At 41.4% G+C, this 12,533-nt stretch overlaps 1 protein-coding gene across 1 annotated transcript in view; it reads left to right on the forward strand.

Moving 5' to 3' along the window:
- Positions 1-4,863, forward strand: part of LOC146867970 (uncharacterized) — a 157,634-nt gene extending 152,771 nt beyond the window's left edge. Inside the window, exon 3 of the mRNA XM_085608718.1 lies at positions 2,666-4,863. Within this exon, the coding sequence (XP_085464844.1) occupies positions 2,666-2,726 (61 nt within the window). The 3' untranslated portion in view covers positions 2,727-4,863. The remainder of the gene's footprint in view (positions 1-2,665) is intronic.
- Positions 4,864-12,533: the final 7,670 nt, after the last annotated feature.

Raw genomic sequence — 12,533 nt, forward strand, 5'->3', positions numbered from 1 at the left:
TTTGTCTCTGGGCCCCCGAAACCCATTGAAAGCCTACACATGACTGACCGCCCCCACTGAAGCGACCCAGAGAAACACGGCTGCTGGTCAAGCCTTGTCAGGGATATATTCTTTTGTGAGGAAGACTCAAGAGAATTAGTGAGTTATAGGAAAAATGGATGAAAATCTATCATGTTCACCATTTTCTCCCTACCAGCCAATCAGAACAAGGGATATCTAGCATGCACCAGTAGAAACATTAGGTTGTACAGAATTAGAAAGTACTTAGACCCAGATTTACTAAGCCTTTGCATTGCCCTTAACGCCTAAGTGATATTTACTAAGCGAGTGAGCTGCCCTGCTTTACTCTGCTTTGGGAAGGCTTTTCATGGGTTTGGAGTGTGGGTGTACCCATGCATCTACACATGAATTTTGGCACATTTCCAGATTTACTAAGGGCAATTCAAGCTTCCATCAAAAGTAATATGAATGTTGAAAAATCTATTTGAATTGAGGTAGAGAAGCTGTTACTGAACTTTGTCCTTTTCGGGTTTCTAAAATGTTACCAAAAGTTGGGGATGTTGACAGTTGGTGGGGAAATCTGCTGAATCCAGTTCCAATTTGATCAATCAAAAAAAAAAATGTTAAAAACAATGCTGGTTCCATGAGATGTAGTAGATTAAAAATAGGTGACTGAGTACGTGTCAAGAATCCAGTTTAACTTAGAAAAGGTTTGTCAAAATTCAAAGAACCTGTTCAGGTTTGTGAAATAAGAAAGACTTCTGTGAAACTCTCTGATGGGAACTTATGGGGCATCACTCTTGTGGCTTTGGTTCCTCACAATTTTTCGGTCCCTGAAAAATTTAAAAATATTCAAGAAGTGATTTGTTGTCACCTAGAAGAAGTGGTCGCACCTCCATAAGACCAAAACAATTCAATGATTTTGTTCCTCATTAATGTTTTAAAGAATGGGGTGGTAAGGTGTTGTGTCAGTTGTAATTTTATGATGTTGTGTGAGTTGAAATTTTACGAGGGATGAATTAGAATCCCTTTCTAATTTCTTTTAGGTTGTACCTTTGTTATTTATTCTGTATTATTTCTTGTTTTTAAAAAAGGGAGATGTGTGGTAATGTGCAATGTCTAAGCTCTAGGCTTAGAATATAATGAGTTCACTGGAGCATGGCATTCTCCCTCTACATTCTTTTGTCAGTTGCTCCTGGGCCCCTTCATGAAGAGATGTATCTCATTGAATAAACCCACTGCTTCCACTACAAACCTTGTAGTGTCATCATTACAACAGGTTAGTGTTCTGGTTCAAACATCCGTTTGTGAACCGGTTCCCGATTAAGACATTGTATTGTGAATATTTCATAAACGACTGGAATACATTTAAATCAAACCAAGCAAGGGTTGACATAAATCTGGTCCAGGTTGGGAGTGAATGTATTTTGCTCCTTTCCTTGTTGAATTTGAATGAGATCCAGACTATAACTTTTTCTTCCCAAGACCTCTCTGCAGAAATCTCTACAGGATACGTACATTTATATTTTATTTTCCAAAATGCAATGCAGATTTGTATTATATGGTGTATTTTACTAGCGATATAAGGATGTTTCACAGATGTAAGTGCAACTCGCTCTTGCTGAACCTGTAAAATATCCAGAGATTGTCATTTCTTGTTTTATCATGTACAAGTGATTCCTAATAAAGACATCTAAGATTAGTTCTTAGATACACAGTAGTATTTCCCTACTGTACCTGTAAGAGGATGTGTGTGTTATGGAACTGTGAGACATGGTTATGTCCCAAAGAAGGATTCAGAGTATTGAAATGGAATTCGAGACTTTTTGCAGTTTTATAAACAACCTTAATAACTATCTAATGATAATTCTAACGGCTATATGATACATTAAAATTAATACTACCTTCAATTGATGGTGTGTGGTACCAATGCACTGTAGGCCCACTATGTTACTTTAAGGATACACTATAAGTTTATTCTCAGATATTATTCATTGTATTTAGAAAATAAAATTGTCATTTTTCTAAACAATATTCACTATTTAACCAAATGTCCATAGCCTTCACCATTCAGTATCCCTATAGTTAAGCATCAGGTTCCAGTCACATGATATTGTTCTGGGTTGAAATGTGCAATGTAGCAGTCCACCATTCACTAGCCTCCAAAATGGTTAGAGATTCCTTCTTCTAAGAGACTACTGTTCACTGGAAATCAGAGAGAAAAACTTGGGGATAATTTTTCTTGGTCAAACATCATGTTCCCAGGTACTTTGCCACGGACACACTTCTTTAGAGTCTACAGGGAATGTACTTTTGTCTAAAACCAATCGATTTGAATATCTGCCAGGTTGCCTTACCGCGTCTCAACCTTTAGTTGTTTAAACTGAGTGGATACAGCATTGATATGAGGGGGAAGAGCTTACTCAGGTAGGCCTTGGCGGGCGCTGCTAGTATTGAGTTGATTCACCAGGCTCCTCGATGACAGCATGAGAGGGAGCTCTATGTACCTCCTGAAAGTGAACCAGATACGCACGAGTGAGGCCTTCATCTCTTAACCTTCTCCAAGCTTCAAGCCTCTAGACAAGAAACATTAATGTTTTAATGTATGTTACGGCTATGACGAGATGCTCCTGTTGAATGACATTTCTGTCTTCTTCCTTTCCAGGTGTGTGGCGCTGGTGACTGTCGTGCTGTGCATCCTGTTCTTTCTCTATTACTGTTTTTAGGGTCCAGTTCACCACGACAAGAGTCTGCCAAGTGTTTGTCTCCTTTATCCTGTAGTGGTTGAATAGATCTTCTGTGCTGTGACTTCCACTGCGATCGAGGACCAAGTAGCACCATGAAGGACTGCGCGGAGTTGCCTTCAGCACCACGAAGGACTCCGTAGAGGTGCCATCTGCACCATGAGCACTGTTTACAGGTTCCCTCTGCACCATGAAGGACTGCGTACAGTTACCTTCAACACCATGAATGGCTCCCAACAGCATCTTGGATGACTGCATATAGTCACCCATCGCACTATGAAGGACTACGTAGCCTTATGTTCAACACCATCAATGGCTTTCAGAACTTTTTCTTTCTTCACCAGAAGGGTTTTCTAATGATAACTTTGGTGCTGTAAAGACCTGCATAGAGTCACCATCAACACAATGAAACGTTCATTACCATTACACACTGCACACAGTTAACTACAAAAAATGCTTAGTTGCCCAAAAGTGCATGCAAATATGGCCTGGGGATTTAAGGCGTGGTAGCTGGGGAAGTCTGAGCATTCCTCTCATTGAGATTATTTTGAACCTATTGCTGCGGAAGCCCTCAAAGACATACTGCTGTGATATCAACTTCCCCTACTCGCTCCTTAAAGTACCCTAGGTGTCATTGCATATGTTTTACAAACGGAGCAAAACTCTTAATTTTTTCCTAAAGTGTCTCCATATTTGACCGACATTCGGGTTAACTTGACAAACAACGCATATTTTTAGTTCCAAGTCTTTTAACAGGGAATAATGGCGGTAAAAAGGGATGTAGAATTTGTTTTGCTTCTTGGTCATTTTGAATGCTTTTGAAATATTTCAGTAGATGTAAACCCGCAACCTTTGTCGAGTTGAAGCTATGACTTCTTGAATCCCACCTGGTATGAAGCCAACTTCTATGGCAATCCCAGCATCAAAAGACAAGCTTTAGGAAGAACAGGGCGTTGTAGGTGAGAGATGATAGGAAGCGCTGTAGGTTAGAGGTGTAGGTGAAAGGTTTACAGCCTTGTACCCTCTTAGTAGAAGCAACACTGGCCCGGACAGCTGGGGCAGGCCTGGGGTAAAGAGGCCTGGTCACTTGATGTCCACCTCACTCCACGTCCTCATAGACACTGTTTCCAGCCCTGTAGTTTTCAACTACAAATAGTTATCATATGCGTTAAACAAATTAGTTGAAAGCAAAACAAGACTACCACTTAGATAGCATTAGATTGTACCACGTAAACCAGGAAAGCAAACAGTATCCGTGACGAGGTGCCACACAGGGTGTTCATCTTCAGAAGACGTGTCTGCATGGCAAGGAGTGTGTCACCATCTTAGGTTCCTGTTTGCATTCACGCACACAGGGAAGGAATCTCATAGTTCCTGGGAGAAAACGTGCTGTGATTATGTTCTGCTCTGTGAACGGCAAAGGAAGGAGTTACTTAAGCCTCCCTCCATCCCACGCATTGTTATTAGAAAGAGTACTTGCTGAAGTTCTCCACACATTGGGATTGGAAGCAGCTCGGCAGGAAGTGACAACCATCACCGGCTGCTGCTAGTAGTGTGTTTTGTCTGAAATTTGAGGGTTTTCTTAGTTAAATTTCAGCCAGAAAATATTTAAAGAAAACCTACCATTACTAGTGGATTTAGGGACTCATGCCTCAACAGCGAAGCAATGCATAGATTGCACACAATGACGTCAGAGATGGTGTAAATAATATATTTATACAAAATAAGCATAAATATGGGTCTCCCCGGTACTACTACCACAAAAGGTTTATTGAGAGGGCGACTGGCCTACCGAGAACAAGATTGCCTCAACAACTTGCTGCCTCTGGAAGACTTCCAAATGTTGGACAGTGTTGAGTAAGCCATATGAATGACTTTTCCGCATCGGTTACTTGTCTTTGAAAAGGCATTGGCCCATTGTGAAATCTCCCAGCTTCTCTGTACACTAATATTCTTCCAGATGTACCCACATGTTATGCCAGAATGACGGACTTAAACGGCTGAGCCCATCAGAAGCTTCACTCCTCCCTGAACGGTGATCAGCTCTGCCCACAGATGGCCTTTCCTCATACGAGTGTTGTTTTTGGAAAGCAAAGATGTATTAAACCCTACCACTGCATGGCGTGGGCTAAATATTTCTGGATCACAGCACCAATCTGTGTCTATCTTATGAAGACTTCTGTGAAATCGGAAAGCAGATGGAAGGGACGATTGGGTTATTGGTGAGCTTACTTGTAGGAGTGGTTTGATGTGCCCAGACATTGTGTGTTTCCGTAGGAGAGGATGGATGTGCATCACGCCCTCTTACAGCTTTGGTCCTGTTTCTTTGTGTAATGTGGTCTATCGTTGACCTTAAAGTCGCACAAATCCCACTCATACATCTAGTATTGGTTCAGTTTATTATTCACTTGACCTTGAATTCAATCAGATATTCCCACAAAGTGGAGTGACTTTGCACATCCTCCTGGCTTGACTTTCTTCATTACAGGCGAGGATGGCTCACTCGTGCAATGGACGGAGAAGGGCTAACCTATCAACCTTTTCCATCTTCATGGAGGGAGATATCCAAGGATTTGGGAGGGTGCACCCATTGAATGCGATGAAGATAAAAAAACATTTGGGAGAATGTGGAAGGTTTACGTGTCTGGTGATTATTCGGGACCATAAGATGATTGGACTCTTCTTGCTACAAAATGTATATATTTTAAAGGAAGCCTATGCTGTTTATTAATAATGAGGCAGCTACATACATCTATACCATTAGATGATTCCAGATGCCCGAGCTGCTGTGTTTGATCTTTTTCTGGAGGGTATAACAGGTGCCTGTTCTTTATGGGGGCCCGCTTTACATTTTTCAACCGAGCCCTGATAAAGCTACTGGCATTACTGAATCACATTGTAGTATGTGGGAGGCATTTTCTTTGTTTGAATCGTGGAGGGAACTTCAAGGAGGGTGACATCCTCCAAAGAGAGGGATGTCTTAGTGGATTGCAAGTGCCTCTCAAGAACCATTGAGAGATAATGTGTGACTGATGCGGGCAATTAGTGCACTGAGTGTACTGGCCAGAATAATCAGAGGTGGAAGGATAGGTATGATCCGGAATTTAAAGTGGTGGAATTTTGATGACCGTACAGATGAGCAGGTCGACCGCTGGATATACTGGGAGGCAGAGCATAGGATGAAGGACAAATGAGAAAGCAGGGCCAGGGAGGTGAAGCTGGCTGATAATTTCACACCGCAAGGAGAGGCAGTGAGGCTGAAATCTAGAAGTAATGACAGACAGGCTCTAGTTGTGCAGAGGCATCTGCAAAGATATGGGGCAGAGTGCACTGCAGGAGGCGGTGGTGCACAGAGGACTTCAAGGCCATAGTTATGCAGACGGGAGACTTGGGCTCTGGAACTGGCATCAGTACTGCAGGCTCTAGTGGTGCAATGAACACTGCCAGGTTCTAGTGATCCATAGAACACTGTCTGATAGTGTTACTGCTAACACTGCCAGGTTCTAGTGATCCATAGAACACTGTCTGATAGTGTTACTGCTAACACTGCCAGGTTCTAGTGATCCATAGAACACTGTCTGATAGTGTTACTGCTAACACTGCCAGGTTCTAGTGATCCATAGAACACTGTCTGATAGTAATGTTACTGGTAACACTGCCAGGTTCTAGTGATCCATAGAACACTGCCTGATAGTGTTACTGGTAACACTGCCAGGTTCTAGTGTTGCAGAGTGCACAGCCAGGCTTCAATGATGCAGGTTAGACTGACAGGCGCTGGTGGTGCAGAGAACACAGCCAGGGGTAAGTGGTGGAGAGCATCACCAGGCTGTTGTTGTGCAGAGGAAACAGCCAGGCTGTTGTGATGCAGAGAACACTCACTGGCTCTAGCAGTGATAAGAACACTGCAAAAGAGTAGTGGTGGTGCAGATGTAGACAGTTGAGGGAACACTGTACCAGGCCAAGGGCAAAAGCAATATGATGATAAATGTATGATAAATGTACTCTGAACCTGAGTGAGCAGTGCACGTGGTACTCCTAGATTATTAAGCTTGTTTCTTGGCAATACGTGTATCTCTCTGTGTGCGCGGCCTCTTTTCACCATGTAGCAACTTTATCACTGTGTGCAATGAATTAGGGGATGGTCTTCTCTTCAAATCCCCTCTGAACACTGAAGTGCTTTTTCACTATCACTAATATTATTCCTAGTGCTGTTCACAGGCATCAGTAAATCTGTAAAGTCTATACTGTGATTGTGTGGTGCCAAATGCCAGTGCCTGGCAGAAGGTTATATCAGATGACAATCAAACTTGTCAGTTCATATAGAACATTCCCCTGTGCATTCCATCATTTGCCAGCATGTGACCATATCTTCCTGAAACAGATCACCTTTCCCTGTGATAGAGCTTGTATATCACACCCAGCTTAACAGAGTGGATCATTCAGTAATATATCACATCCTCTCTTCATGGAACTTACCTCCCAATTAGAGAGACCATATATTCTCTGATGAATTATGAACTTTCCCCTCTAACGGATCTCATCTTCTCCTTCCAGTAAGAGAAACATGCACAGGGTTCCATGTAAAAACACAGACTGCAAAAAACATCTTTTGTAAAAAAAAAAAAACAATAATGGACACCGAAATATGCACTTAACCATCTCAACCTAACTTACATTTCTTCCTCAAAAATTATGACCAACCCACTTCTAATGTGTTGAAGGACCGAATTAATTTACTATTCTAAATCTAACTCCTTGCATGTTTTGTGGCATGTGCTTAAGAGATTGTTTATGTCCAGGCAAAATAATTTGTTGGGAGATATTTCTGCATGTAGAAACTTTGGGAGTCTACATTTTGGAGTCTACATTTTTTTCAAAATATGTTTTTGTGGCCTATGCATCAACATGATACCCAGTTATGGATTGTGTCAATCATGTAATAGGCCAAACCCTCTTTAACAGAGTCCAGCACACTTGACAAATTCCACTTTCTCTGTAATAGATAATGTTCTCCTTTAACATGGCAAATCTTGGGACATAGCTTTTGTATTAGTTCACTCCCTTTAAGAGAACATATTCAAGAAAGATTTTCAGCTATGACAGGCCATTCCTTTCCCGAAATAGGTCAGATTGCCCTTGTGAAAGGCAGCAACCCCTGTATTTTATCACACTAACCAGTAATAAATCATACTCTCACTAAATCTCACTATATCCTCCCTGTTATGAACCATATTTCCTTGTACTAGATCATAATGCGGGGAGTGACTTTCTTGTAGACCATACACCACTAAACTCTCCTGTGAGAGATCATATTTTCACGTGGTAGGTCATATTCCCATGTGTTGGATAATAGATCATACCCTTCCTGTATAAGACAATAGCCTCCTTTAAAGGACTCTATTCCCCAAAATAACATAGATAATTATAGATGAAATGGATCATATCCACCTGCAATATTTCATTCTCTTCCCTTAGGCAATAATACTCCACTGCAGTAGATGCCACCTACCTTGCAGTTGATCACACCCTCTTGAGGAAGGTCATACACCACTCTGAATAACCATTTGTCTCTATCACAGGTCATGTAACACAGAAGATATTATACTGTCTGGCAAAGAACATACCCTCCATGTAGTTGAGCTAATTCTAACTGTAACTGACCATATTACCCTGTAATAGGTCGCATTCCACAATGAGATATTGTACCGATCAGTAATAGGTCACATCCTCCATGTAGTAGATCATACACCTTAATGTAGACCATCTCCCCTTTACTAGACTGCTGAGGTAAATCCACTTTCCCTTTGATCATTAGTAGACCATACTCTCTCTGTTTTAAGCCGATTGCACTCTCCCCGTGATGTGACATACTCCCTGTAATACTCTCTAATACACTTTGTAATATAGCATAATATCTTTACAGTAGATGGTATAACATAAAGCACATTCCATCAATATAGGGCTTGTATAGAGATTATTCCATCATTTCCTCTGGAAATTGTCTTTCGTTATTGATTATATCATATGTTTTCCTATGAAGCGTGTTTTACTAGGTATGGTGATTAAATATATCTTGTTATTTTGATTCTTACTCTCCTGAATGATGTACTTGCTAACACCACAGACCAGTCTGAACTCGACTTACGAGTTACGGGATCCATTTGTGTAACCTACCTGGGCCGAAAGAGTGGTTCCATGTTCAAGTGCAGGTCATAGCTATGAACTAGAAAGATTGATTTCACTCTGTTGGTTTCATCGCCTTACACACCGTGTGGCTTGTCTATGACCACTGAAGTTCTTGACTGGACTAAACCCTGAGATTCTGCCCAGCATCACAAGTCTCATCCATGTAATAGAGGCACATGCCGTACATTCTTATTACACTCTTTTAAGGAGACACATTTGCCTTGTGACACATTGGACTAGATATGTGAACTAGACCACAACCTCTTCTGCTCCAATAGCCTTTAGAGGCAGACCTAGAACTAGTTTACTGTCTTATAATGTTAAGATGAGGCCAATGATGCTTTTGTGATACAGGCCATAGATAATGTATTTTAGAGCGGAGAAATAGTTTTATAGCAGAAAGCGCTGTTTTTAATGTTTTACACTTATCTATTTAACATGTCACCTTATTAACAAGTTGCGAAAGATGTTATTGAATTTATGAACATATTTGTATGATATTTGTAATGGTTTACATGTGTTAATATTGTCACAGTCGCTGTTTTTTATCGTTCCTATATTGCAATTCTTGCTGCTATTGTTGACAGGTCATTCCTGTGAACAGAACTGGTCTCCACAAGCCCTCAGACTGTCAACCGAGGATCTGTCAATCCAGAGAGCACCTACCCCATAGAGCTCCCAACGTCGGGTGTAACTAACTCCGAGAGCACTCAGCTTTATAATCACCCAAACCCAGGAACAGATGACAGTCTGAACACCCAAACTCTGGTGCATTTAAGTCCTGGATCTTTTGAAGTAGCCAAACCTCAGAGATCCCAACTCCAAGTGCAATTAACTCTTGAAACAGCCAAAAGCAGACTACCCAACCTTTTGAGCACCCAAATTCCAAAGCATCCCAACCCTAGGAACATCCAATCCTCGAGTATCTAACATTGAGAACACGGACCTATATGACGACCCAAAACCAGGAAAAGCTAGCCCCTGGTACACCCAAACTCTGTACTACTCAACCCCTGAAGACCCAACCCATGGACATCCAAGCCATGAAACACCCAGAATTTGAGGCATCTGACCCCAGACTATTTGAAATGGGGCTACCAACTCTAGGTCAACCCAAATCTCTCTCCTGGAAGCACCCAAAACTGAGGGCACCAAAGGCTTAACGCCTACAACCCATGGACCATTTCAACCATTGCGGCACCCAGGCCCGTGGGTTATAATGGTTAGACCACCAAACCTCCTGTGGGTACAGTGCATTGAATGCGCTGCGTGCCACACTTCTGGCTGAGTTAGTTACAGCCCTCACGTGGCAATCTACGTCTCACTTGCCCAAACTTTCTCCTTTGCTCCACTGTCCGACTTTGTCACTTTCTCTCATTCCTTACCTCCCACAGAGCATCTCTTAAATGGATATTATGCTGTGACAGACTTCAGGTGCTTTGTGGAGCAATGGCATTAGGGGCAATGTCTGATTTGCGATTTTAGATTGAGACATTGCAGAGTTATTGATTGTACATTCTTATATGATATTATTAACTCACTAAATGCTGTGTGTGAAAATACAAATAAAGTTTCACTGAGATATTTGCGGCCTGTGTTCTGTTTTGTTGTATTTTATAATTTATAATAATAAGGAAAGGGTGGGCTCTGGATACAGATTTTGTAACATGGATACAACGTATGTCAATTCTTGGACGGGATTGCTGTGGGGATAATACCAAACATGTCACATTTAGGGTGGAATATCCCAGGGATTACCTCAAGATTGACACCGCCAGGGTTGTGAAGCAGAGGAAATTGGCAGGGTGACACGAATGCCACTCTTTCAATCAGATGATAAGACCACCTTTTAAGTGGATGTATGTAAGAGTATCCAATATCCCCTTGCCACTTTAGCATGCACTGCAGACACTACATGAGGTTTCATGCTAAAAACAGGGTGGGGGGAGGTCTACCTTTCTCATCTTCTGAGACTAATCGGCCCGAGTCCTTTGCTCACTGATCTCAAAATGTAATAAGTTCCTTAATATATATATATATATATATATATTACCTACTGGCGGTCGCCAGTAGGTAGTTATAGTTAGGACCCTGTTTCCATAGGAAATCCGCAACATTCTATTTGGAATAACTTTGGCGCCGGTCGACGAATCCTCGCGAAATTTTCAAAATAGGTGGGGCGCTCCGCTCCGCTCCTACCCTGAAAGTCTCGGGGGGATTCGTCAAGCAGGGGCCGAGAAAAAGGGGGGGTCCCAAAACGCGTTTTCCCCATGCATTTTTCCATAGGACCTTTAGACACAGCTACAGCCCGAACGGCTGAACAGAATTACTTGAAATTTGGCAGAGAGGTAGCCATAAGGTCAAGGAAGTGCCTTTTGCAGGTCTGGTGTAAATCTGTTCAGTATTTCCTGAGAAAATAGCATTTAAAAGCATATATATATGTGGGCGGAGCCTAACCACACATCTCATCCTGAGATCTGATTGGCTGTCAGCACTTCATCCAAGAAGTGTTGGCAGCCATCTTGGGACCAATATACATGATAGCACCTCATTAAAAAGCATTGCAGTTAATAGAAGGTTTTAAGACTTTAGTTACATTATAAATCATTTGTTGATGGTACCATCCTCATTTTAGGAATTGTGGTATGTTCTAAGGTGATTTCACCATGTGAAAAAGCCTTCTGCTGGGATATCATGATTGAGAGAAAAATATTTTCTCATGCTTTTACCACAGAGGTTTGGAAGGTGATCTATAGGCTAAACTGAGAGCTTATTTTCTGTAAATTCACATTATCTTTCTCAGTCATGTGAGAATGAAGTCTGACATTCTCAGTAAAACATGTACATCCAACAAGGGCGGAGACTGTCAGTTGATTCCTTTGTGTTCTACTGCAGCTTCCCAGAGTGTTCCATAGAACTACTAGAGCGCTAACAGTCCTACTTATGATAAACGTATGGCACACCTGAAGCCATCTTGCTTGGATTAAAGTGGTAACTCTTAAAACATTTAATTTAAAAAGGAACAAAATGAGGGGGTTCATTTTTCCATAAAAAGTATGATTAGTGCTGCAGAAAGAAAAATTAGGGCACATTTTGAGTGACTTCTCAAATCCTCTTCTATTTCATTAAAAAATTCTGACATGCAGACTGAAACATGCACTTTCAATACCAGCAGCAGTTTTCCCTGGTGAGCAGTAGCTTTACTACAGTGATCTAATGAGCAAAAAGAGTGCTAACATTCTGAATTTATGGCAAATGTGTGACACATCTGAATGCCTTCTTGATGGAATCAAAGTAAAAAACTGAAAGTATTTCCTACTGAGGAGACTGCAGTAAATGAGGAAATTAGGAAACTTCATAACAAATAAGTCTCCCAAGATGGCCACCAGAGACAAAAGAGCCCAAATGTAGCCCAAATATCACCCAGATGTAGCCCAAGTATAGCCCAATGACAGAATGTCCCAGAATGTCTTTAAAAACAACTAGAGCGCTTACTGTCTTCATTATGACAAAAGTATGGCACACCTGAAGCCATCTTGATTGGAATAAACTGGTAACACTTAAAACATTTAATTTAAAAAGGAACACAATGAGGAGGTTCAT

The sequence above is a fragment of the Triturus cristatus genome, chromosome 1_2, assembly GCF_964204655.1.
Source record: "Triturus cristatus chromosome 1_2, aTriCri1.1, whole genome shotgun sequence".
In the NCBI taxonomy this organism is placed as follows: domain Eukaryota; kingdom Metazoa; phylum Chordata; class Amphibia; order Caudata; family Salamandridae; genus Triturus; species Triturus cristatus.